Source organism: Mauremys reevesii, linkage group 25 (genome assembly GCF_016161935.1).
Source record: "Mauremys reevesii isolate NIE-2019 linkage group 25, ASM1616193v1, whole genome shotgun sequence".
NCBI classification, from domain to species: Eukaryota; Metazoa; Chordata; order Testudines; family Geoemydidae; genus Mauremys; species Mauremys reevesii.
The window spans coordinates 1,145,425-1,172,699 of NC_052647.1; the positions used below are offsets into that span (position 1 = coordinate 1,145,425).

Below are 27,275 nucleotides of genomic sequence, written 5' to 3' on the forward strand. Positions count from 1 at the left end.
GCAGTCAGGCTCCTCCACTTGCCCCAGGGCACTCCCAGTGCAGAGCTGCCCTCGTAGCGCAGCGTGGAGCTCTCGTCCCCCTCCTCATGCTGCCCCGCCATTGGCTCAGGCCCTGCGCTCAGTCCCTGACTCAGTGCCCCAGCTCCCTGCATGGGGGAGAGCCAGCTCGCCAGCATAGACTGGTGGGACAGCTTGCAAGGTGTCTGACTGAAGCCATAGGCTGGTGGGTTCTGTCGTGCTCTGGCTTGGCCGGAGAGGACAAAGCTGAGGTTGTGCACAGACGTGGCCTGGTCTCTGGTCAGTGCCTCGAACCGAAGGGACTTTCCCTGGTGGCTCCTGAAGCACTTCTGTCTGGTACAGAGAGAGACTCCGGTTTAGCAGCAGCGAAGTAATCCCTGGACCCACCCTATTAACACAGCCACTGGAAACAGGAGCTGCCCACAGCTGGAGACCCCCAGCCCGGCGGGCACCATCTCCAGACATCCTGGATGTGTCAGATACATGGTGAGAATGGGAGCTAGACCCTAGTGTTGTAATAACTCCTCCAGCAGCTCTGCTGCAAGCGTGCTGGGAGCAGGCGGATCTATATGCACCATGTAGAGCCAGGGGCGGCTCTACAAAGTAGGCTGCCCCAAGCAGCGCGGAGCGCTGCGCCGCCGCCTTTCCCAGTCCCGGGGGCCCCCCCTCCCGGCCCGGCTCCGGGGGAGGGGCGGAGGGTGGAGCTCGCCGCCGCCGCCCGGCCGCCCCACGGCAGGTCCACCGAGCCGGGACGGGACAGCACCGCGCGCAGCCGCGGAGCTCAACCGGAGCCGGGGAAAGGCGGGGACGCCGCAGCGCGAGGCAGCGCAGGTCGCGCGTCCGGTCCGGCGGGCTCCCCCGCCGCCGCCGCGGGCGGGCAATGACGCCCAAACAGGCCAGGCCCCAGGATGCCGCCGCCGGCCTGCTGCCCGGCGCGCTGGCCTGGAGCCTGTAGAGCATGGGGGATGCCATGAATGCCATGTACCTGGCTGAGCACATCCAGGATTCAGTAGCAGAGGAGCCCACCGAGGAGTTCCTTAGCCAGGGCACCCCCAGTCGGTGCTCCATGCTGGGCAGCTGGCCCAATGCTGCACCTGGGCATTCTTCAAACATGGAGCACAGGTGCCTCAAGAAGCCATACATAGGCACCTGGAGAAAAGCTGGCCAGTTTTCAGAGGCACCACGCGCCCAGCCCCTGGGGCAGAAGCCCTGTTTGAAAGTGCAGGGCTGGGTCCCTATGGTGACGTGCAGCAGAGCTCTCCAGGCAGCTGGGGGCTAGAGGGGCCATCGCTGGGGGCTGACAACACACCATGGCTCCTGCTAGCGAGCTGTAGTGCCTATCCGAGGCCCAGCAGAAATGCAGCCCCAGAAGGGTCAGACTGAGGCTTGGGGACCCCCTCCCCTTGAAAGACACCCCTGCCAGCTGGTGGTGAATACTGGGAGGCTGCTGCGAGGAAGGGGCCCATTACCATCACTTCTGCATGGGGGTGGGGCCACTGTGCGGGGACAGGGCTGAGGTACACCTAGGGCCCAGATTGCCTTGCGTGCTCTTGCCCCGAGGGTGGAGTCCCACATGCAGCATGGACAGCACATGATTCCACCCCATTGGGATGAAACGCCAGGGACAGGTGCCCTTGCACTGTCCCCGAGCAGCCAGCAGACAACCCAGGAGCTGGCTTGGGGGCCCATCTCCCTGCTGGGGTCTGGCAGGCTCAGCCTTAAGGCTTAGGGCAGGGAGCTGCTCCCTCACTCCTGGGAGTCCAGGGCAGGTTTCTCCAAAGAGCAGGGCTGCTGGACATACCAATGCAGAGGCCTAGTGCACCCCGAGAGTCATTCACAAACAGGTCAGAGAAGGCTACAATCCTGCCCCTCCCTTTGAGAGTGGGAAGGCCCCTCTGCAGAACAGATGTCTCAGAGCCTTGTTAGAGAGGGGCAGGGCCTTGACTAGAGACATCCTGCACCACACCTCAGGGCCCTTCCCTCATTCCTCTTCACAGTGACAAGCCTCCCTGACTGTTAAAGGTTTCACAAGATGTGACTTGTGTCCGATGTCACCCTCTAGTGGCTGATCCACAGAGGATAACAGCCTACTACTGCTACCACCAAACAGAGTTCCCCCTCTAGTTCAAGCGAAGCAGCCTGTGCTTTGGCATGGAAGGTCTCAGGTGCAAACCCTGTTGGCAGCCCATAGGGACTGGGGGTCATCACATGTTCGGCCCTGATCGGTATCTTTGTAGGCAGGAAGGAGTGCAGAAAGGCCACGCAGTGGCCAGCAGGCTCCCTGCACAGGGACATTTTCAGCCTGAGAAGTAAATGCAAAGGCACCTTTTTAAGAAGCTGCACTTAGGCTACCACAGGAATATCTTTGCCCGTTCTTAGGCTAGGAGAAGCCCCCCCACTCATGCCAAGTTTACAGGCTCAGGCTGGGCACCAGTTCCTCCCCCACAGCCACGTTCGGGATACAAGCAAACTCAGCCACTTCCGTCAACATTTGGCCCCTCTTTTCCCTCCTGTTGGGGCCAAGCAGCAGGAGAGGCCAGGCCAGCACCTACAGCCTGGTATCAGTGAGGTGTTGGGCCAGGCAGAAGCTGGAAACATGCCACCCCCTCTAGACATCCCAATGTTCAGGGAGTCCTGGAGCTGGGCTTTGGCTCAGTCCCATCCACAGACAATAGCAGCAAGCAGGGCTGACCTTAGGGCTGCCACGGTCAAGGGGGTGCCGTGTGGCAGTGCAGAGGTGCACGCTGCCAGTGTAGAAGCTGGCAGGGGAGCACCGTGTGGGGTGTGTGTGCCCAGATGCCCTGGTGGAGGAACATGGGGGCGGTGGATGGTGATGCACAGACACTGCTTGCCCCCCCCATGTTCCTCCCATGCCCCCCCCCCCCAGGGAGCTGTGAGGGTGGGAGCAAGAAGCAGCACCAAGCACTCCATCTATCCAGGTCACTTTCCCCACATGGGCTGTGCTGTGAGGTGAGCATCAGCAGCTGCTGCTCTCCTGCCCTGCCCACCCCTTACGCAGCCCAGGTAGGGAAAGTGACCTGGCTGTGGGGAGCCCTGACGTCAATCCTTGCTCCCCCTCTCACAGCCCCCTAGGGTGGGCATGGAGAAGCAGTGTTCATGGGAGGAGCGAGCAGCAATGTCAGCTGCTCCATGCATCCAGGTCAATTTCCCCATGTGGGCACAGAAGTGGGGTGTAGGAGTTAGGGGCGAAGGGAGCACAGTGCAGGAGTTAGGGGGTGGGGAGTCTGGGGAGCCCACGGGGGCCAGGGGCACCAAAATACAAGTTTGTCCAAGGCACCATTTTCCCTAAGGCCAGCCCTGGCAGCCCTTCCAGAGGCTTCGGAGCAAGCATCAGGCACCACTGAGCATTGCTAGGGGCACAGCTTCTAGCCCTATAAATACTGAACTCCTGGTTGCCATGGGCATGAGGGGCTCTCTCGGCCAGGTTCATCCAGCACCTGCAGTACCAGAGGAGCAGAGCAGACAGCAGCAGCAGCCGGATCCCAACGAGGATAGCAAGGAGGAAAGAGGATTGGTAGGTGGGGTCCATGGCACAGCCTGACAAGGGAAAGACAGAGGCTTTAGCCCACAGCAGAGTGGGAGAGCTCCCAGGTGCAGCCTCAGAGCTGGCAGCCGGGCCACTAGGGAGCAGGATCTCCCTTAAACCCTGGGACCGGCTGCACTGTTCTACATCCCCCAACCAACATGGTGGATGGTGCTGAATTTTCTGTCTCATTACCTGTACTCACTTAAAATCTCTTTGTAGTTAATAAACTGGTTTTCTCTAATCCCATGTGTTTGAATTGAAGTGTTTGGGAAACTCCATTTGAGGCGGCAAGTTGTGTGCATATTGTTTCTAGTCAAGAAATAAGATTCTATATAATAGGGGTCGGCAACCTTTCAGAAGTGCTGTGCCGAGTCTTCATTTATTCACTCTAATTTAAGGTTTCGCGTGCCAGTGATACATTTTAACGTTTTTAGAAGGTCTCTTTCTATATATTATATAACTAAACTATTGTATGTAAAGTAAAGTGATTTCAGTCTAGTGGTCATTTAATAAACCAGACTCTCTATGGAACCTAATCAGCTCTCTCTCTAAACAGGAGAGAGGGGCAGGTCAAATAGTGCCAGTGACTTAGGCAGAGTCCACGCCACCAAGCAAAACTCCTGTGCCCCACCCTCTCTCTCTTCACTGGGATATGGCATGCATACCTCCTGCTTAGGGAGTGCAGTTCAGTTGAGGGTGACCAGTGCTTAATTTGTAATGAAAGTGGTGCTGCGGCTCAAGCAAGTTTGTTACTTTCATAACTGATGTGACAAGCCCAGAGGTCCCAGGGCTATGAACTGCCAAGCCTAGAGGTGCCGGGGCTCAGTCCTGGCAAGCCCTAGCACTGAGGAAGACCCCCTCATTCAGTCAGGCTAAGCACAGTTCTGCTGCCCTTTACTCATACAATAAGGAGAACGACATTTCATAACCCCCACATTTAATACTTAAGTGATTTGTGACTCAACACCAGCCAAAATCGATCACTTGGGCAGCACAGCTCTGTCTACTGGATACCTAGGTGAGTTCACGTAAACACAGTCTGGTCCTGAAGCCTTTCCACCCACCCTTGGCTCATCACTAGCTGTCAGGGGAGAGCTCATTCCGACCCTGCTTACAAATCATAATTTGAAATTATTAGGTAGGCCAATACAGCCAAAACAAATGTGCCGACATTGTCATAAATAACAGCTGTGTGAGGAGGCTAGTCTTTGGTCATACTTTCCAAACCCATTATGCTTTCTCAGGTACAAGTATTTTCTCATATACTGTATATGCTTTCAAAGTGTGTATTAATGTTTCAATTTCAATTTCCAACTAACAACTAAATTGGCAGCACTGCATGTAACTGGGGTGTGGCGGGGTGTTGGGGAAATTCAAGGGGAGTGGGGGAGTCTAGGGAAATCCCTGGGCTGCATTATTCCAATCTCAGTCTCGCCGATATTGTATCTCCTCCCTACCTTACTCATGACTCTGCTCATACGTCTAATGATGGCTTTAGCCCTGTTCACCACAGCATCTCAGTGGGAGCACATGTTGAGTGACTTGCCCAATATGACCCCTAAATCTTTTCAGAGTTACTGCTTTCCTGGATACAGTCCCCCATTCTATATGTGGCCTCCATGCTTTGTTGCTAGGTAAATGACGTTGCATTTGGCTCTGTTAAAACTTATGTTTGAATTGGTCCAGTTTATCAAGTGATCTAAGATCACTCTGCATCACTGCCTGTCATCTTTATTTATCACTTTGCCAGATTGTGTTCCATCCACAAATGTTATCAGCAATGATTTATATTTACTTCCAGTTCATTGAATAAAGTGTTAGTGTAACCGTGCCTTAGTGGGTCACAACTGAGGATGCCAAATTCAGGATGAACTACTGAGAAATAGGCAAATACATCCCCAAACTGGTGGTTATTCTTTTATAAGATATACCAAACCAGGCACAAAAGTTAACTGTTTCACCATATTGGCTAACAAGAAAACATAAAGGCAGTTTCCTCAGACACTCCAGTTCTTATATCACAACCAAAAACCCTGAATTCAGAGATGAGTGGTTCTTTATAACCAGTCTTATCAAATAATAGGTTCTTCTGATCCCAAAGTACCATCCACACACCCAGGTCAATATATAACTTAGATCTTACACAAAATCCATGCTGGTGCCAATCCTTTAGTATCTAAAATCTAAAGGTTTACTCATAAAAAAAAGAAAGAAAGGTGAGAGTTAAAATTAGTTAAAGGAATCAATTACATACAGTAATGGCAAAGCTCTTGGTTCAGGCTTGTAGCAGTGATGGAATAAATAACATCCACAGCTCGGATGGGTCATTCAGTCCTTTGTTTAGACCTTCAGCTTGTAGCAAAGTTCCTCCAGAGATAAGAAGCAGGATTGAAGACCAAATGGAGGTGTTTCCAGGGCCTTGTATAGCTTTTGCCATGTGGAGGGCATCCCTTTGTTTTTACTGTGGAAAATTACAGCAACAAGATGGAGTTTGGAGTCACATGGGCAAGTCACATGCTCATGCCCAATTTCCCTCAGTCATTGCAGGAAGCCATTACCTACACTCCAGACAGCACGTTTACATGACAGTCCACTCAGTGTAGATGGGCGTCTCCCATGGGCCATTGTCAACCAAGTGTTTCTTGATGAGCCACTTGACTTGAATAGTCCCTCTGAGATCTGCTGGGCATTACCTTGTGGGCGTTATCCCAGGAGCAAACATTTGAAATCCAAGTATAGAGCCAATACTTATAACTTCACATACAAAAATGATACATGCATACAGATAGTATAATCATAACCAGCAAATCGTAACTTTTTCGTAGACACCTCACTCGACAACCTTTGTACAATATTGGTTGAAACAATGATGTATCTGGTCATATTTTAATCAGATAACATCACAGGTAGTTTTTGAGAGACCCGAGGCACCAAGTATCTGTTCCCTCCTGCACAGCCGGAAAAGGGTGTCTAGCCCTGCTCTCACATGGGGTGGAGCAAAGGACATACACATGATAACGAACCATGTCAGCTGGAGTGTGAGCCAAATGTGAGGGAGGGGCCACCTGCTTACAAACACACTACAGGTGTGTCGTGTAGACAGGGCCCACATCTCTGTCTCATTTTCCCACCCTGTAAAATTGACATAATAAATCCCATCTCATTGAACTCCATTTTCTCATTGGGGAAACTAAGGCAGGCAGCGAAGTGACTTATCTGTGGTCACAGTGACTCAATATCAAAGCCAGAAATAGAAAACGGCAAGTCTTCCTGACAGCCAGTCCTGGGCCCTTGCTTTTGTTATCCTGGCTTCTTTTTTTGAACGTCAGTCACAGCCTCTCTAGAGGTTTTTCTTTATCTCCATTTCCCTTAATTCCATGAAAGATTTTCTGTTATCCAAATTGGCTGTAATGCCTGTGGATGTCTGTCCAAAAGATGTGCTCTGCCTCAGTCAGAAGTTATGGGCTTGATGGAGGAACCACTTGATGGCATTCTACGGCCTGTGTTATACAGGAGGTCAGACTAGATGGTCATAATCATCCTTTCTGGCCTTAAAATCTATGCATCTAGGCATTTTTCTGCTACTATTGAAAGAATTCTGGACATATTTTCTGTCATTCACTTGCAGTTGGAATAATTTAAATACAGTAAAAGGATTTTCTCTTCCGTTGTGTCCTGAGCACTTTTGATTGCAAACAATGTGTGTTAACCCAACAGGTCCCAATTTCAGATTGTCACAGAGTGAGGTGGCCCTTTACGGAGGTGGGGCTCAGCTGCACCTGTGCCAGGTTCAGCCACCTCTCAAAGAAGAGAGAAGGAGTGTAGGGGTCACATGACAAGGGGCAGCATGTGACTAGGAACCAGGCCTTCTGGGAGATGTAAGGACAGCCTGTGCTGAGGCTGGACTGAGATCCCAGGGAGATCAGACTTGGTTCAGTCCGTTAAGGGCCAGGAAAGAGCCACAATCAGCTCACAGGGAGAGGCCCTGTGAGGAAAAGACAGAATGGTTTCGGTGATGGGGATTTGTGTTTCAGATTATTAATGTGTCAGGGGTTGTTGTTTGCACCAATAAAAGGTGCCTTGTTTTGGAAAGAACACTGCCTATGTCAATCATTAATTGGAAGGCTGTATCCATGTCCTCTGGTGGTAACAAGACCAAGCTGTTCTGGGATGTTTTTGAAACAGAGACCCCCCTGGCCAGCCCAAGATATTCCTCGGCCACCCTGGAGACCCATACCTAATGAGAACAGATTGGTAACAGGGCCGGCTCCAGCTTTTTTGCCGCCCCAAGCAGCGAAGTGAAAGGGAAAAAAAAAATAAAGCCACGATCTGCGGCAGTTCAGCAGCAGCTCTACTGCGCCACTTCATTGTTCGGCAGCAATTCAGCAGCGGGTCCTTTGCTCCAAGAGGGACTGAGGCAGGGGCAGCTCTATGTTTTTTGCCGCCCCAAGCACGGTAGTCAGGCAGCCTTCGGTGGCATTTCTGTGGGAGGTCTGCCGATCATGCGGATTTGGTGGCAAATTGCCACCGAAACCGCGGGATCGGCGGACCTCCCGCAGAACTGCAGAAACGCCGCCGAAGGCTGCCTGACTGCCGCCCTCACAGCAACTGGCAGGCCGCCCCCTGCGGCTTGCCGCCCCAGGCACGCACTTGCTGCGCTGGTGCCTGGAGCTGCACCTGGACTGAGGGACCCGCCGCAGAAGACCCGGACGTGCCACCCCTTTCCATTGGCCGCCCCAAGCACCTGCTTCCTGCACTGGTTCCTGGAGCCGGCCCTGATTGGTAAACAGGTGAGCTGTTTGGAGGGAGCCCCTGGTAAACCCAGGAGGGGGCAATAGGTGAGTTATTCTGGGGGTACCTAAATTCTGTTTTCAGGGTAACAGTACAAGCAACCTTCATTATGATGTTTTATAACATTTAAAGGCCTGGTCTACACAGTTTTTTATATAACTATTTTGGTTACGAGTGTGTTTATTTATTTATTTTTATTGAAATAATTGTCCTGGCACAACTTTTATTGCAGACACAGTTATTCTTTATAAAAATGCCTTACACCAATATAGCTTATTCTCCTCCCGGTACTGGACTAGCCATACTAGTGGTATAAAGCACCTTTATCTGTGTCTGCTTTGTACTGCTTTAACTATACTAGTAAAGCTCAAGCAGTACAACTTTCTAGTGTAAACACCAACACCCATGCACCTTTATATTAAATTTTAAAAAAAGTCCAGTTCTTGCTAACAGGGAAGAGAGATTGAGTGTCATTTTTCCTGTTGGGAGGCAGATACTTGGCCCTCAGATACTGTGTTGACAGGCACCAATTTAAAATGAATCAAATATGTAGTTGCCTGGTTATGACAGCTACACTGCCATTCATCTGGGAGCATCAGCATTAGGTGCCAGGGTATTTGTAATTTGTAATTAGAGTCGAACACACAATTTCCATCCTGTGGGAAATTCTGACATCTTGAAATTTACTTTTTTGTCCTGCATTGAGTCAAAAAGTTGAAATCTTGAAATATCTAGCAGAATGGAAATTCTGAAATTTTGAAACACCAAAGCATCCAATCTATACATTTTTATATGAGAATGTCAGAACACTGATATAAAATACTGAATATATTAAATATATACATACATTTATTATAATATATTAATTTTAATAATATATTTAATATATTATAAAAGAGAAGATTAAATAAAAAAATCAGAACAAAACAAAATGTCCTGTTTTCATTTTGCATAGTTTCAAAACTCTTCTGTTGGAAAATATGCTGAAATTGACACGTTCCTGTGAAACGTTTTGCTTTTGTCAAAGCACCATATTCCAAAGGAAAACGGTCCCATCATTTTTTTTTTTACCAGTTCTACTTAAGAGCAAATATTTTAGTTCTTTGTAGTCTAAGATGAAGCCTGCCCAACCCCATCATTTGCAGATGGACCTAAATTCTGCATCTTGGCAGATGACCCTTGTGGTCCCTTCTAACCCTATGGTTCTATGATTCTATGTCAGGGCCTGGAATTTAAGGGTCTGTCTATGCTGAAGAAACTTTTAGCTGGTTTTAAAAACAGCGCTGCTAAACTGATTTTTGACCCTGTGAGTGCTATAGTACAGACCAGCTTCCAGGCTGTTTAAGGCAGCATGACCTACTTTTAGTGAACTAGTTTCCTGACCGAGAGTGCTCCAAGCACCCTAAGAACTGGCTGAAGTAGATGAGACTTTTAGCAGGTCTAAAGGACAGATTCAGGCTAAACAGTTTTGGTCTGGACTATTTTAGTACCAGTGTGAACAGGGACAAACTAAAAGAGTTCAACTAGCCATTCTGCGACTGTCCCACAACACACCAGCGGCCTTTCAAAATCTCCCATAAAGCACTGCGTCTGAGAGCTGAGATAGTAATTGTGGGATAGGTATCCAGAGAGTGTTGATAATGCAACAACTAGTGCAGACGTGACGCAAAACTGCAATGGTTCTTGAACTGATCCAGTGTGGCTGGGGTGGGAGCACTGGCTTGGGTCGGTTCCAGATGGTTCAGTTCCCTAGTGCAAGGTTAACATTGGGTTCACCTCGCACCAGCAGCAGGAGTGTCAGGGCACTCCAAGCAGAGCTGGGCATCGGGGATGGGGTGAGGCAGAAACCCATTAATCTGGTTTGTAGCTTTCTGGATGGTGAACTGCTCTTGACTTGGCTAGACAAGTATCGAAGCCTAAACTCCACGCATTGCCACAGCTGTTTCCGTTCCGATGCCTTTGGGAATCTGGAGAGGAAATTCCCAGCAATAAAACCCACTGAGGGCTTCCGAGGGGGAAATTGCAATCAAAACCAAATCTGCAGTGCACAGCAGCCTCCAGTCCCTCCCCCACTCTCCAGTGTCCGTCCCTCCCTGTTCTAGCCCCTCCTGCTGCAGCCCTGCTAGAGAAAGCCAGGAAGGAGGAACTCCTGTTGCTGACTGGCTGGCAGCCCTGCAAGTGGAAATATTCTGAGTGCAGAAGCCATGGCCTCAGGAAATAACCTGGTGGAGAAGCTCCAAGATGAAGTGTCCTGCTCCATCTGCCTGGAGTATCTGAGGGACCCTGTGACCATCGACTGTGGGCACAACTTCTGCTGTGTGTGCATCACCGACTATTGTGAGAGGTGGGAGGGCTCCACAAGTGGGGTGTTCTTCTGCCCTCAGTGCAGAGCAGGGTTCCTGCAGACCACATTCAGGCCCAACAAGCAGCTGGCGAACATTGTGGAGGGCATCGAGCAGCTGGCACTGCAGCCAGACAAGGAGCCCAAGGAGAAGCTGTGCGAGAAGCATGGCAAGAAGCTGCGTCTCTTCTGTGAGGATGATGGGGAGGCCATTTGCCTTGTGTGCGACAAGTCCCGGGTGCACCGCTCCCACACTGTGATCCCCATCGAGGAGGCTGCCCAGGACTACAAGGTAGGAGCAGTGACAAGCATCCAACTAGCCAGAGCCATGAGAGGGGTTGGGGCTGCCGGGCAAAGCCCCAGGGATGTGCTCCACCCCCATTCCCAGCCTCCTGAGATCTGGGCTCTTGGGAGGCTGGGCTGTGGTTCCTGCCTGGGGTTTTAGACAGGGAAGGTGCCTGTCGCTGACCCATGCCCTGGGCCCTGGTTGGGTGGTCCCACCTGTAGCCATGGAGAAATTCTCCATCCTCCAGAGCCCATGAACAGAGCTCTCTCAGTTAGAAAGGGCATCCAAGGAGCGGCTGTGAGGGGTTCTCTCCCCAACACAGCTTACCAGGCTGCGACCCCACCTGCTGGAGCAGGTTGGGCACCCAGACCAAGAGCATGTGAACAAACAGATGGAGGACATGGTTCTACGCTGCTGCTGGGCCCCTCACCACTTCTGCCGCAGAGCTGGGCACTGGCTGTCTGCCCCCTTGCCACCGCCTTGTGAAGCCAGGCTTTGGCCTCCCGATCACTGCTGCCCCCTGGAGGAGAGCCCCATCTGGCCTCCCCTCACCACTGATCACCGGAGACAAGCCTCGCTTATCTTCCCCCTCACTGCTGCCCGGCTCCCGTGGTGCTGGAACAATTTGTATAGTGAGTCATTGAGCCAAACTGTAAACCCTGCATATGATGGAAACCACTTTCAGCCAGGGGGTGCTGCCGCAACTAGCACCTGCAGTTCCAGCACCTATGACCCCCTCCCTGGAGACGGGCCTCATCTGGCCTCCCCCTCACCACTGCTACCTGGAGGTGAGTCCTGTCTGGCCTCCCCCTCACTGCTGCCCCCTGGCAGGGAGCCCCATCTACCTGACCCTTCACTGCTGCTCCCACCCTGGAGCCGAGCTCTGGCTGGCCACTCCCTCACTGCTGCCTCCCTAGGTGGAGCTGGGCCCTACCTGGCTGCTCCCTACCCAGAACTGGGCTCCAGCTGGCAGCCCCCACCGCTGTCCCCTGGAGCCGAGCCTGAGCCCTTGTATTGGAATGGATAACTGCTGAGAAGAGGGAAGCAGGACCCCTGCCCAGTCACCTCTGACAGCCCTGAGGTGTCCACAGCTCGAGGACCCCAGGGTGAGCGGTTCTCTGCAGGCATTGGAGCCCAATTTCAGAATCCTTCCTTGAGCTCCCCAGTGGAATGGGTTACCTAGGGAAGTGGTGGAATCTCCAAGGCCCAGCTTGACAAAGCCCTGTCTGGGATGATTTAGTTGGGAATTGGTCCTGCTTAGAGCAGGGGGTTGGACTAGATGATCTCCTGAGGTCTCTTCCAATCCTAATCTTCTGTGATTCTATAATTCTAAGTGGGTACTGGGAGGATTCAGCCCTGTTTTCTCCCCACAGATGAAACTGCAGGAAGCTCTGGATCTTTTGAGACAAGTGATGGGGGAGGTTGCAAAACTCCAGGCCCAAGAGGGGAAGAAAACCACCCAGTGGAAGGCAGGTGTCGTGAGTGTGATCCCACCACAGCATCCCCTGTGCCATGGGACTGTGGGCCCCAACCAATAGCACGGGGGTCTGGCACATTTGCTGAGGGGGGACATTCACACTGAGGACCTGATTGTTTGCTCACATTGGTTTTACATCAATTTAACTCCAGTGGCTCCTGATTTTTCCCAGTGTAACTGAGATCAGAATCAGGCCCTGAGACTATGATGGAGCATCCCGGTGGGGCACGAATGGAAAATTCCCTCCACAGGGGACTAAGACATAAGTCTGGCAGAGGGGAGGGCCCCGTTGCTGCACTGTTCCCAAGAGAAGAACATACAGCAGAATGGCATCGTAGTCACACTCCTCAGCCTCTGCTGCCAGCCTGAGGCCAGCTTAGCTCAATCACAACAGTTTATCATAATGCGCCCATGTGGCAAGGTGCCAGGGCCGCTTGGACCGTGTGTGTCCCCCTACACCCCCTGCTCTATTTATAGCTGGAGCCTCCCACATTTCGCAAATGAATCTGTTTCCCCAGTATCCTGATTGAGTCACTTTCAAACTATCCTGCGAGGGCAGTTGTGCAAGCTCCGCTTATTGCACAATCTGAGGGACCAGGAAGTGTTGTGTCACCACAGAGTCTGATCAGCTCTTGTACTGGGCTTGCTCCCAGCTCCGCTCCGTCCGAGGGGGGGCTGGGCCCAGCTTCATCGTGCATGGCTCGGCCTGACTCCCTGCCATGGCTTGTTGCTGGGGAGGGCAATGCTCCCCTCCTCCTCCCCGAAGCAGCTATGCCGCTGCCATGCCCCATCTTCACTCCAAGAGCCCACATCTCTGTGCTCAGGGGTGGGGGGATGGTGGCAGGGAGGAAATGGGCACTCACAATGCCGACCTGACTCTGCCAGGGCCCATTGGGAGTGACAGGCAGGCACAAGATCCTCAAAGGAGCAGCAATCCCAGCTCCTGCATATCAATGGAAGAGGGACAGGGCTTGTGGGGTGAGGATTTCTCCCCAGCCCTGCCAGGCAGGAGGGGAGAGTGGTGGCTGAACCCTCTGGAGTCCACACCTCCTCCTGCCAACAGTAAAAAGCATTTTGGTGACACAGCCCTGCCCCTCACTCCCAGCCTCAGCCCCATGAGGGTTAATGCAGCCCATGGCCGTGACTGCGTGGGGGAGAAAGGGACTGGGCTCCTGGGGAGAGGGGAGCCCCTGAGCCCTGAGGCATTCCTGGCCCTGTTGGCATGGCATGGAACCAAAGTACTGCTGCACCAGGCCAGCCGGACAGGCTTAGCCAGAGCCACCAGAGCTGGGAGGGGCTTTGTAGAGCACATGGCAGAGTGCAGTGGGGACTGCATGGCTCAGGGGCTGCTGATGGGATGTGGAGTCTTTCACCCCTTTCCAGGTCCAATCCAGCAGTGACTGAAAGCTGTTGCTGGCTGATGATCTATTTAGAGACTCATGGACTGAGTTTGGGGGGTTCTCAGTCCACTTGCCAGCAGACAAGTTTCCACAACACAAAAATATCCACTTCTGCAATGGACATCAATTGGCATCTTGTTGGCAAACACAGAAGGGAGGGTAGATCTCAGCCCTTCAGCCCCGCCCACAGGTTGCTTAGTGTGTGTGTGTGTGTGTGCGTGTGCGCATGTGTGTGTCGGAGGTGGGGGGACGTGCATTGCCCCTGTCCATGCAGAGTGGACCTTGCCTCTGGCTGGTTCATCAGGCTGCGGAGCTCGTGGCTGTGCAATCAGTGTGCTCCGTTATCCTTTGGCTGGCATTCCCTCCTGCCCTGCTGTGGGGCTGAGGTGGCACGCCAGTGCAGATGAGCCCAGAGGAGTCTGGAACTGCAGGAACTGTGTGCCAAGCAGGAGCCATTCCTGCCCCCTGCCTGTGTAACCTCACCCACTGGAGCTGACCAAACAGCCATTTTCTGTGGGAAAACCTCTAGCACAAAGAATTTCCACCAGCCCCACTAATAGCTCAAGAATAGGAGGTGGAGCTAAGGGGCATGATGGCAAGATCAAGTGGGGATGACAGAATGAAGGGGGGGCACCCTAGGGGCAAGGGAGGACAATAGCAGGGACAAAGGGGCAGTTTGTTACAATGTGCTAGGAGCATAATATTATAGCATGAACGAGGGGTGACCAAACTTATGGGCCCTCCGAGCCACATACGACAACCTTCGGAAGTTCAAGAGCTGGGGCCCGGGGCTCGGGGCTTCAGCCCCACAGGAGGTGCCTGCCAGGGCTCAGGGCTTCAGCCCCACAGGAGGTGCCTGCCGGGGCTTGGGGCTTCAGCCCCACTCCTGCTGAAGCCCTGAGACCCCCTCCTCCATGCTGGGCAGAAACCTCTACCCCACCACCCTGCTACAAGGCAGAAGTCCCAAGCTCCTTCCTGAAGTCTGGTAGGTGGAGAATGGAGGGGGGATATGGGGGGCTCTGTGAGCCACACTTTAACATTAAAAGAGCCACATGTGGCTCATGAACCACAGTTTGGCCACCTCTGGCATAAAAGATCCCACAAGGCCCAACCCTTCTCCTTTAAATCCCCAGAAAATGGGCCATGGTTCCCAACCCACAACCCTTAGACACCCAGCAAATGGCCTGTGGGGCCCAGTGCACAGCCATTAGACCCTCAACAAATGGCCTGTGTCCAACCCACCACCTCTAGATCCCGGAAACGTTCTGTGAGGCCAGGGCCGGCTCCGGACCCCAGCGCGCCAAGCGCACGCTTGGGGCGGCATTTTGCCGGCAGGGCGGCAGGCGGCTCCGGCGGACCTTCCGCAGTCATGCCTGCGGGAGGTCCACCGGAGCCGCGGACCAGCGGACCTCCCGCAGGCATGACTGCGGAAGGTCTGCCGGAGCCGCCTGCCGCCCTCCCAGCGCACCCTCCGCAGGCGCGTCTGCAACAGGTCCCCCGGAGCCGCGGGTCCAGCAGCGCGCCCCCTGCGGCATGCCGCCCTGCTTGGGGTGGCCAAATTCATAGAGCCGCCCCTGTGTGAGGCCCAACCCACCTCCTCTAGATCCCCCCCAGTAAACAGCCCACCAGCCTACTACCTACTATCCCGTAACCCTCAGCAAACTGCCCTGTGTCAAATTTGGCCTTATCCCACTAAGGTTCCTGCCCTCACCCCCATGGTTTCTGCCCCTGCAGGACAAGGTGAGGGCGCAGAGAGAGGTCATTGTAGCCCAGTTTGCCAAGCGCCATCGGGCTCTAGAAGAGGAAGAGCAGCTCCTCGTGTGCCGACTGGAGGAGGAGGAGGAGGAGACCCTGCAGAAGCTTCAGGAGAACGCGGCATTCCTGGTAGAGCAGAGCTCCAGCCTGGCCCAGCTGATAACGGAGATTGAGCAGAAATGCCAGCAGCCAGCCGCTGACCTGCTCAAGGTGAGAGCCCCTCTCACGATGTGACAGGTTTTCCCCAGGTGCCACATGGAACTGGGATACCACTGAGCCCACCTGTCCCACCAACCTGGGTTCCCCTTACTCTATGCTGCTGTGACAGGCTCTCAAGCCCCCTTCCAGCACACACACAGGTAGGGACACACCCAGCTGCAGCTGTATTCACCCAGGTGCTGAGATCAGCTCTGCATGGGAAGGCTCAGCTAAGGAATTGCCCAGCACTCAAGTGTACACTGCCTCTGGAGTGTAGACCCAAAATTGTGTCGTATTGGGCTGCACAGAGAACTGTCCAGCATCAGCTCATTGAAATCCACTCCCTCCCTCACTGTGGAGGAAGAGATGCACAGCTTTTTGCTCTCCACCCCAGTTATGAATTCCACTGACTGGTTTTGGAGAAAACAAGTGATTCTAAGGGATAGCAAACGGATCAAAGCAGATTACCTAGCAAATGAAACAAACACACAAGCTAAGCTTAATATACTAAAGACACTGGTTTTAACTAGCAAATTCTCATCCTAAAGGTTGTTTTGGGCAGATTGCAAAGGTTCTTGAAGGCAAATTGCTCTTGCTTGCAGCTTAAAACTCCAGGTATTTCTTTCACAGGCCAGACACCCTTGAGCCTGGGTTCAGTCCTTTCTTCCCCAGGTCAGTTTTAGGTGTTTACAGCAATCATCTTGGGTGGGGAGATGAACTCGATTATCTCACTCTGCTGCCTTAAATAGGATTTACATATGGTGGAAATCCTTTGTCTTTTACTGTGATTCCCACCCCCCTCAATGGAAAAATACTGGTATCCTATCATGGATGACTTGAATACATGATCCTGCAGTGTCAAAGCAGCCATGAGTCAGAGGCGGTTTGTAGCAGCCCAGGAAAGCTCCTCAGGAAGGTGGCATATTAGCATCTTCAAAGACCAATTGTTCTCCCTAATTGTCCACTGACTTGTTCCAGCTAGCCAGCCAGATCGATTGCATTCTGTCTGGTTGGCGTTCACCAGGTGCAAACTCTTTTGTAGTACAGATGTATAGTCAATATTCCCAACTTTAGATACAAAAATGATACATGCATACAAATAGGATAATCATATTCAGTAAATCATAACCTTTCCAGTGATACCTTACATGACCTGTCTTGCATAAAATACATTATGATTATGACACAATCATATCATAATATTACTATGAAAAATATGGGAAGCAGTGTCACACACAGATCCACAGGATCGGTGCTATGGCCCCAGCTTTGGAACGGTCTCTAGGAGGAACCCCTTCAGTGGTAGACTCCCTAGGGGTCTTGATCTTCCTCCAGCACAAACCACACGGCTTCACTGCCTCCTTAGAATGGACCTCTGGGCCTGCAACACTCCTGCTTCATACCATGAGCTCCGTTTAGCGAGTCCAACTGAGACAGACCCTGATGGAGACTTGTGCGCTTGTTAGGGCCTAATGCATCTCACACCATTAGCAGTGGCACTCGGACAGCATTGTCAAAGAGGGAAGGTTTATTCATTAACTGGAACACAGCACAGGAAGTCTTTAGGGTAGCCTAGAGAAGTGAAGGGTAAAGCATGGTCCATTCTGGTTAACCCAGAGCCGACTCCAGGTGAGAGCCCTGACTCCTTCCAGCAGACAGCTCTTATCCCCCACCCCATACCCTGCCAGTCCTTTGGTCTCATGCTGTGGCGTTGTTGCTCAGCTTCCCTATGGGCGACCATGGGGAAGTCCATATCCCTCTGGGTCATTGGTTGCCAAGTGTCAATGTTCTGGTGTCTGGATTTGCCATTGTCTTCTCAGATGCTCCACTGAATTGGGGATTAAGGCCCAGGCATCCACACCTCTGTCTCCTAGCCTGCCCTGAGAACAAGCAGTCCTTTCCCACCCACTAGGTAACAAATTAGCACATAGGGGAAACTGAGGCACACAAAGGCTTCATAAAAATAGTAGGGCTGTCGATTAATCACAGTTAACTTACGCAATTAATGCAAAAAATTAATTATGATTAATTGCAGTTTTAACCACACTGTTGAACAATAGAATACCAATTGAAATTTATTAAATATTTGTGGATGTTTTTCTACATTTTCAAATATATTGATTTCAATTACAATACAGAATACAAAGTGTACAGTGCTCATTTTATATTATCATTTTTATTACAAATATTTGCACTGTAAAAACGATAAATAAAAGAAATAGTATTTTTCAGTTCAGCTCATACAAGTACTGAAGTGTAATCTCAATCATGAAAGTGCCATTTACAAATATAGATTTTTTTTGGTTACATAACTGCACTCAAAAACAAAACAATGTGATATGTTAGAGACTACAAGTCCACTGAGTGCTACTTCATGTTCAGCCAATTGCTAAAACAAACAAGTTTGTTTATATTTACTGGAGATAATGCTGCCCACTTCTTAGTTACGTCACCCGACAGTGAAAACGAGCATTTGCATGGCACTTTTGTAGCTGGCATTACAAAGTATTTACATGCCGGATGTACTAAACACTCATATGCGCCTTCATGCTTCAGCCACCATTCCAGAAGACATGATTCTATGCTGATTAAAAACAATCTATGCTCATTAAAAAAAAATGCATTAATTAAATTTGTGACTGAACTCCTCGGGGGAGAGGGGGGAGAATTGTATGTCCCCTGCTCTGTTTTACCTGCATTCTGCCATATACTTCATGTTATAGCAGTCTTGGATGATGACCCAGAACATGTTCGTTTTAAGAACACTTTCACTGCAGATTTGACAAAATGCAAAGAAAGTACCAAATGTGCGATTACTAAATATAGCTATAGCACTTGACCCCAGGTTTAAAAATCTGAAGTGCCTTCCAAAATCTATGAGCAATAAAGTATGGAGCATACTTTCAGAAGTCTTAAAAGAGCAACACTCCGATGCAGAAACTACAAAACTCAAGCCATCAAAAAAGAAAATCAACCTTCTGCTGGTGGCATCTGACTCAGATGATGAAAATGAACATGCATCAGTCTGCACTGCTTTGGATCATTATCGAGCAGAACCTGTCATCAGCATGGATGCATGTCCTCTGGAATGGTGGTCGAAGCGTGAAGGGACATGTGAATCTTTACGTGCATCTGGCACGTAAATATTCTTGCGACACCGGCTTCAACAGTGCCATGCGAATGCCTCTGCTCACTTTCAGGTGACATTGTAAACAAGAAGCAGGCAGCATTATCTCCTGCAAATGTAAACAAACTTGTTTCTCTGAGAGATTGACTGAACAAGAAGTAGGACTGAGTGGACTTGTAGGCTCTAAAGTTTTACATTGTTTTATTTTTGAATGCAGTTTTTTTGTACATAGTTCTGTATTTGTAAGTTCAACTTTCATGATAAAAGGGATTACACTACAGTACTTGTATTAGGTGAAAGGAAAATACTATTTCTTTTGGTTTTTACAGTGCAAATATTTGTAATAAAAATAAATATAAAGTGAGTGCTGTGCACTTTGTATTCTGTGTTGTAACTCAAATCAATATATTTGAAAATGTAGGAAACACCCACAAATATTTAAATAAATGGTATTCTCTTATTGTTTAATAGTGTGATTAATCATGATTAATTTTTTTAATTGCTTGACAGCCCCCAAAAATATTATCCACAATTCCCACTTTGTCATACCCACCACCCACTCTTGACCGGGCTCTGCAGTGAGCGGGTGAGAGGGGAGAATGAGAGAGTGAGTAAAAAGAGACAGAGAAGAGAAAACCATTGCTGATACTGACGGAGGAGTGGGCAGCTTGCCCTCCAACACCAGCTGCCAAACTGCCCTACCCCTCTGCTAGGGTCCTCCTGCCCCACTTCCCTGCTGCCCAGCCTGGAAGCCTGGCGGCCCACTCACTGGGAGGAGGTTTGTAACAGGGAATGGGAGCAGCCACTGGAGCAGCCTCCCGAGGCCCTTTGGGGTCACTGTGGGGAGCCTCTGACCTGGGTGATGCTGGAGCTCAGCCTGGATGGTCAGAATGGTCCCTCCTGGCCGTGACCTCTGTGGGTCTTTGAATTTTAGTTTTCAGTATCACTCTCTGTCTCATGGACCGTTTTCAGCTACTTCAAGGCAGGCACCTGCCAGTCCCAAGGGACCTTCCTGCTTGCTTGGCATTGGAGTGACTCTATGAGGCCATTGGCTGGGAGGATCAGGAACACTTTGTGTTCCAGCGATACCATTGGAAATCCTGATACTCCTGAGAGTCTTTCTGCGCTCGCTGCAGACCCTCCACCAACTCCTGATCAAGTCCGGCTTCAGAAAGGCATGATCTGCTGAAGCCACAGCAAGGCACAGTGCTGTGCAAGTATCAGAGGGGTAGCCGTGTTAGTCTGGATCTGTAAAAGCAGCTCCCAGTCCTGTCTTGCACAGCACTGCAGCAAAGAGTCCTGTGGCACCTTATAGACTAACAGACGTTTTGGAGCATGAGCTTTCATGGGTGAATACCCACTTCTTCGGATGCATGCTCATGCTCCAAAACGTCTGTTAGTCTATAAGGTGCCCTGTGCAAGACAGGGCTGGGAGCTGGGTTGCTGAAGTCTGTGCTTCATGCTGCAGTTAACAGCCCTCTCTCTCTGTGGCGCTTATGTGGCTGCCATGGTGTCAGAGCCTCCCCGTCTTTAATGCATTTATCCTCACACACCCTGGGACTAGGCAGTGCTGTTATCCCCATTGTACAGAGACTGAGGGCCAGAGAGACTCAGTGACTCACCCAAGGAGTGCATGGCTGAGCCAGAAACGGAACCTCAATTTCCTGAGCCCAAGGCTGGTACCATAGAATCATAGAATATCAGGGTTGGAAGGGACCTCAGGAGGTCATCTAGTCCAACCCCCTGCTCAAAGCAGGATCAATTCCCAACTAAATCATCCCAGCCAGGGCTTTGTCAAGCCTGACCTTAAAAACCTCTAAGGAAGGAGATTCCACCACCTCCCTAGCTAACCCTTTCCAGTGCTTCACCACTCTGAGTGAAAAAGTTTTTCCTAATATCCAACCTAAACCTCCCACACTGCAACTTGAGACCATTACTCCTTGTTCTGTCATCGGGTACCACTGAGAACAGTCTAGATCCATACTCTTTGGAACCCCCTTTCAGATAGTTGAAAGCAGCTATCAAATCCCCCCTCATTCTTCTCTTCTGCAGACCAAACAATCCCAGTTCCCTCAGCCTCTCCTCATAAGTAATGTGCTCCAACCCCCAATCATTTTTGTTGCCCTCTGCTGAACTCTTTCCAGTTTTTCCACATCCTTCTTGTAGTGTGGGGCCCAAAACTGGACACAGTACTCCAAATGAGGCCTCACCAGTGCTGAGTAGAGGGGAATGATCACATCCCTCGATCTGCTGGCAATGTCCCTATTTATACAGCCCAAAATGCCATTAGCCTTCTTGGCAACAAGGGCACACTGTTGACTCATATCCAGCTTCTCGTTCACTGTAACCCCTAGGTCCCTTTCTGCAGAACTGCTTCCTAGCCATTCGGTCCCTAGTCTGTAGCAGTGCATGGGATTCTTCCTTCCTAAGTGCAGGACTCTGCACTTGTCCTTGTTGAACCTCATCAGGTTTCTTTTGACCCAGTCCTCTAATTTGTCTAGGTCCCTCTGTATCCTATCCTTACCCTCCAGCGTATCTACTCCTCCTCCAAGTTTAGTGTCACCCCGACCACTCACCATCCATCCCCTGGTGGCTGTTTTCTACCAGGTACGTTCCCAAGCCTCTTTGCAAGAGAAGAAGAAACTGAACGTTTTAAAAAATGAAAGTTGAGCTTTTTCTGTATGTTCCCAGGCCCAGATCCTCCAAGGTATTTAAGGCATTGAAATCAGTGAGAGTTAGGCACCTAAATACCATGGAGGATCTGGGTCCCAGGCCCTGTACATTAGGGAAGAGGACTTGGGCTTCCTGGGGCTGCAAAGGCTGGAAGAGAGAGAGAGATGAATTTGGAGGAGGCAGGATACTGGACTGGCTGGGCAAAGATCTGGCTTGGCATGGAAAATCCTCAGTAAGAGGCAGACCTTTAATTGCTTTTGTGTTTTCTCTCCCCTTTAGGATGTGAAAAGCACCTTGATCAGGTAGGAGGCACATTTCAGTTCCCCATTGTGTTCCCGTTAGAGGTCCCTATGGCTGGCTGTCGTGTGCTAAACAGATAATGTCTTCTCCTTAGGAGCCACAGTGTGAAGCTTCAGGAGCCAGAGGCTGTTCACACGGAGCTACAGGATCCCTATGAGGTCCCCAGGGTGAGGGAAACACTGCAGAGATACAGAGGTAAAGGAGGGAAGATACAAAGGGGGCAACCAGGAGCTGGGCATGGCACAGTCTGTGGGAAGGGAATGCAGGGGAGCTCATGGGGCTGTGTGATTTGGGGCTCATGGATCTCTGGGTCAAAGGCATGAGTCCCCAAAACAAAATGCTGAGGTGCAGGTTTATTTAGCATGTTGATGAAAGGGGCAGGAGCCCTGTGGAGGAAATACAGGACCAGAGAAGAACCACAAATGCCAAGCACATAAATGTGTGTGAGAGAGAGTGAGCATGTGTGCTTGTGGGTGTGACTGCATACATGAGTGTGTGTGTATGTGTGTGTGTGTTAGACAAATGTGTAGCTCATCAGCTCTGGTTGCAGGGCCTGTGTGTATCTCCTAGATCTGCCTGCAGTTTTATGCTTGAACAAAGTCCCAAATTCAGAGCAAAATCACCATGGTTTGCCTAGATCCAGGGCCAATCTAGGTTCCCCTACCTACCTCAGCCAGGGATTTTTAGAGAAGAAGCTCCTAAACCCAGGACACGTAGGGCTGATTAGCCCCTACCAGAGCCACACTCAGCCACACGGCAATGTTCAGGAGGCGTGACAGTGTCCTTTGTACAGTAGCAGAGGTCCCAGATGCAGACCCCTCACTGCCCAATGCAGCCCTCCTGCCCACAAACCAATCCAGCTGTGCTGTGTGGAATCCTCTGTGTAGATGCCTGGCTAGTGGGTTGTGCTCACATGCTCAGAGTCACAATCTGGCGATTTGGGATTAAGAAGGAATCAGATCAGACTGGCAGGGACCTAATGGGTGGGAGGGTGTTCACCTTCCTCTGCAGCAGGAAGCAGGGATCACCTGCTGGGATCATCTGGGCAGATCCTACCTAATCAATTCCCTAGCAGGGGCCTTGGGCATTGGCAGCACCTCAATCTCTCCTCTTCTCTACCTGTGGCCCACAACAACGGAGTCTCCTGGGGACTGGAATGCTTTGATCTGATTGAAGTCATTGGGCTCAACGGGGTGTTGGGGTGTCCAGGTGGAAGGGGGGTCAGGGTAGAAGGACTGTCTAGCCTGTGTTATACAGGAGGTCAGACTAGATAGTCCAATGTCCCATTAAATTCTATGAAATTATGAAACTACAAACCAGCCCTGCCTGTGACCCTGCACTGGCCTCATCCAGCATCTGACCAAGCCCAGACCAGCTGTACGTTAGCAGGCATGTTCCTTCCAAACCAGAAGTGGGAAACGTGACAGGCTGTGAGGTCAAGGCAGTCACAGGGAACCATTGAGAGCTCAGCAGGGCCGGACAATCCTTCGGGCTTCGGGAAGAGAGGAAGGAGCAAACCTCTCCCTTATTAGGGAAAATGAGGGCCAGTGAAACATGCCCAGGGCTACAGGATATAAACACCAACTCAGGAAAGGTAAGGACACTGTGAGGCAGGGTCTGACCCTGCGCAGAGAAGAGCCTTGCTCCAAGAACACAGCCTGTCTGCTTTTGAGTCATGGGCACTAATCCACTTTCTGCTTAATAAAGAAATCCCAACTTTTCAGTGGCTGGGGCTGAGTCCCAAAGAGTTGGGCTGAAGGACTGTGAGTTGCAGGCCGGTGGAGATGCTGAAAGGCTGCGAGCCCTGGGCCTGGTGCAGACGCTGCAGGGCTGCGAGCCCCAGGCCTGGCACAGAGGTTGAAGGGCTGCGAGCCCCAGCCTGGCACAGACACTGAAGGTCTGTGATCCTTGGGCCTGTCACAGCCAGACAGCCTGGGCCCATTCCTGTGTATCATCTGGGGGTAGAGGGAGGAGAGGAGGTGCCACCTCAGTTTGGAAGGGAATTTGTTATTCAGAAGCATCTGCTCAAGATGAAGCAGTCATTGGATTAAGGGTTGTTGGCTTGAGCTGCACAGCCTCAACTCTCTCTTCCTTTCTCCATCATTCCCAGGGCTACTGGCTCCGGCTTTGTCTCAGAATCATATACCAACTGTTAGGTTAACAAAGTAAGCACAGACCAAATCCCTGGATTTAGAAAATCAACTAGGTTCTTAAAAGAAGAATTTTATTTTTTTTTAAAGTAAAAGAATCACACCTGCAAAATCAGGATGGAAGATAACTTTACAGGGTAAATAAAAAGATTTAAAACCAAGAGGATTCCCCTCTGATTCTGCATCCCAGTACAAAACAGGAATAAAATTACCTCTTAGCATAGGGAAAATTCACAAGCTAAAACAAAAGATAATCTAATACATTTCCTTGCTATTACTTACAATTTTTGTAATCTTAGATGCTTATTTCAGGTAGGGTTTTAGGAGATGTTTTTTTCCTGACCTGTTCCCTCTCTGTCTGAGAGAGAACAACAAAGAGACCACAAACAAAACCTTCCCCCACAGATTTGAAAGTATCTTTTTCCCTTATTGGTCCTTTTGGTCAGGTGCCAACCAGGTTATTTGAGCTTCTTAACCCCTTACAGGTAAAGGAGGGATTTTATGCTACCCTTAGCTGTATGTTTATGACAGGGGCCAAGAACCAATCCTTGCAGAAACCCACTAGAAACACAGCTGCTTGATGAATCCCATTTACAATTACATTTTGAGATCTATCAGTTGACCAGTTTTTAATCCTTTAATGTGGGCCATGTTCAGTTTACATTGTTCTAGTTTTTAATCAAAATGTTGTGTGTTACCAAGTCAAATGCTTTACAGAAGTCCAAGTCATTTACCTTTGTCAACCCAATGTATCATTTCATCAAAGATATCAAATCATGGTGGTTTCGTTTTAACTTTGTCAGCCACTGAGGGTAGCTGAGGCTTTGAGTTAGAACAGAGGACAGCTCTGTTCACTCAGGGTGGGAACAGATTGTGTTTCCTGGCCCCAGAGGATTTCAGTTGTACCAAAGGGAGCGGCATGGACCTTTCCGCACATGGCTAGTGGAGAGCTATGTTTATAACCATCCAATGACATTCTTTACCTTCTGCCAAAGGAACAGGCCCAGCTGTTGGGAGGAAAGGGGGTGATTTCTACACACGTCGAACTGAGTGCCTGCCAATCACAGGCAGTGCCTAGTGTGCTTTCTAGGAGGAATATTTAAGAGGACAGTGGTTAGGAAACAACCTTGGAAATTACGACTCCTGGGTTCTATCCCCAGCTCTGGGCAGGGAGTGAGATCTAGTGGGTATGGGGTGGGGGGCTGTGACAGGGCCGCCCAGTGGGGGCAAGTGGGGCAATTTGCCCCAGGCCCCCACGAGAGTTTCTCAGGGCCCCTGGAGTGGGGTCCTTCACTCACTCCGGGGGCCCTGGAAAACTCTTGTGGGGCCTGGGCCCCCAGAGCATCTTCCGCGGCAATTCGGCAGCAGGGGGTCCTTACGCCCCAGGACCCACCGCCGAAGTGCTGGGTCTTCGGCAGCAATTTGGCAGTGGGGGCCCCCCACCACCACCGAACACCCTAGGCCCCCTGAATCCTCTGGGCGGCCCTGGGCTGTGAATCTGCACTCCTGGGTTCTATCCCTGGCTCTGGGCGGGGAGTGAGATTAGTGGGTGTGAATGGGGGAGCTGGGGGTGGAAGTCAGCGCTCCTGAGTTCTATTCCTGGATCTGTGAGGGAGGGTTGTCTACCGCTTAGATCAGGAGATGGAAAGTCAGAACCCCTCCTGGCTTAGCTGCTGACTCCCTGTGTGACTGAGGGCAATTCTCCCCCTCTCTGTGCCTCAGTCATACAGGGATAATGACACTGACCCAGCTCCCGGGGGTTGGGGCTGGATTCATTCCAGTCTATACAGCACCGCTGAGGGAGGTGCTAGGAAAGGGCAGGACATAACTAACCAACAGACGTGAATGGGATGCACCATGTGATTCTCTTTCTGTCCCTAGTGGACGTGACTCTGGACCCCAACACAGCCAATGCCTACCTGCTCCTGTCCCAGGATCGGCGGAGCGTGAGGGTGGGCGACAAGAGGCAGGACGTCCCCAGTAACCCCGAGCGGTTTGACACGTGCACCTGCATCCTGGGCCGGCAGCGGTTCACAGCCGGGAGGCACTACTGGGAGGTGGAGGTGGGGGACAAGACCTGCTGGACACTGGGGGTCTGTGAGGAGCGTGTGAGCAGGCAGGGAATATTCACACCCTCACCAGCGACCGGCTTCTGGACAGTGTGGCTGCGCAATGGGGATGAGTATGCAGCGCTCACCTCCCCCCTGACTGAGCTCATGCTGAGAGTGAAGCCCCGGCAGATTGGCATCCTCCTGGACTATGAGGCTGGAGAGGTGTCCTTCTACAATGTGAATGGTAGCTCTCACATCTACACCTTCAGCGACACCTTCTCGGAGCCCCTGCGGCCATACTTCTACCCGGGGGTGCGGGCAGGCGGCCTGAATGATGCACCGCTGACCCTCCAACCGGGCCCACAGCAGCCATGAGCCAGTCACTGTGGCCTTGGCACCTTGGGCTTTCAGGACTTACCAATGAAAGGCTTTCTTAACAACACATAATTCACTGGTGGAACTTACTGCCACAGGGTATTGAGGGGGACAAATGTCTAGTGGGATTCAAAAATGGATGAGACACATATATGGATAATCTGAACATCACCAGCTAGAGAGGGCAGGAGACACCAGCATAGGCGCCGACTCCGCGGGTGCTCCGGGGCTGGAGGACCCACAGGGAAAAATTAGCTTCCCTCCCCAACTCACCGCCGCTCCGCCTCCTCCCCTGAGCGTGCTGCGTCCCCACTTCTCCACCTACCTCCCAGCGCTTGCCACTGCAAAACAGCTGTTTCGTTGTGTAACAAGCTCTGGGAGGGACGGGGGGGGGGGGAGCGGGAACATGGCACGCTCAGGGGAGGAGGCAGAGAAGAGGCGGGGCTGGGGCGGGGATTTGGGGAAGGAGTCAGAATAGGGGCAGGGAGGGGGCAGAGTTAGGTGGGGACTTTGGGAAAGGGGTTGGAATGGGGGTGGGCAGGGGCAGGAGGGGGTGAGGCAGGGGTGGAGTCAGGACAGGGCTGTGCAGGGTGGGGGTCGAGCACCCACCAGCACCAGCAGAAGTCGGCACCTATGGACACCAGGACTATAAAACCACCTCCATGGGGCAGGAGCCAGCCATTGACTATAGGGGGGCACATTCCCCCAAAGAGTAGGTTTTTCCATAATTACACACTACAGGGTCTCTGGTACCTTTCTCAAAGCCTCTGGTTATGAAGACAGGAT

General features: G+C 51.3%; 1 protein-coding gene across 2 annotated transcripts; it reads left to right on the top strand.

Annotated features, from left to right (window-relative positions):
* Positions 1-10,495: 10,495 nt before the first annotated feature.
* Positions 10,496-26,802, top strand: LOC120390811 (E3 ubiquitin-protein ligase TRIM39-like). 2 transcript variants are annotated; one of them, XM_039513697.1, is made up of 6 exons: positions 10,496-10,989; positions 12,357-12,452; positions 15,595-15,825; positions 21,893-21,915; positions 22,008-22,108; positions 25,945-26,802. In XM_039513697.1, exons 1-6 carry the CDS (start codon positions 10,561-10,563, stop codon positions 26,487-26,489), a joined length of 1,425 nt encoding a protein of 474 aa, XP_039369631.1. In that variant the 5' UTR covers positions 10,496-10,560; the 3' UTR covers positions 26,490-26,802. The 2 variants fall into 2 exon arrangements, with proteins under 2 accessions (XP_039369631.1, XP_039369632.1); XM_039513698.1 differs by lacking the exon at positions 12,357-12,452.
* The last annotated feature ends 473 nt before the right edge of the window (positions 26,803-27,275 follow it).

Excerpts from the sequence above, each read along its gene's own strand:
- LOC120390811 (XM_039513697.1), top strand. The coding sequence starts at position 10,561 with ATGGCCTCAGGAAATAACCTGGTGGAGAAGCTCCAAGATGAAGTGTCC. Across the intron at positions 10,990-12,356 it reads AGGCTGCCCAGGACTACAAG|ATGAAACTGCAGGAAGCTCT; the intron begins GTAGGAGCAGTG and ends TTCTCCCCACAG. Across the intron at positions 22,109-25,944 it reads AACACTGCAGAGATACAGAG|TGGACGTGACTCTGGACCCC; the intron begins GTAAAGGAGGGA and ends TTCTGTCCCTAG.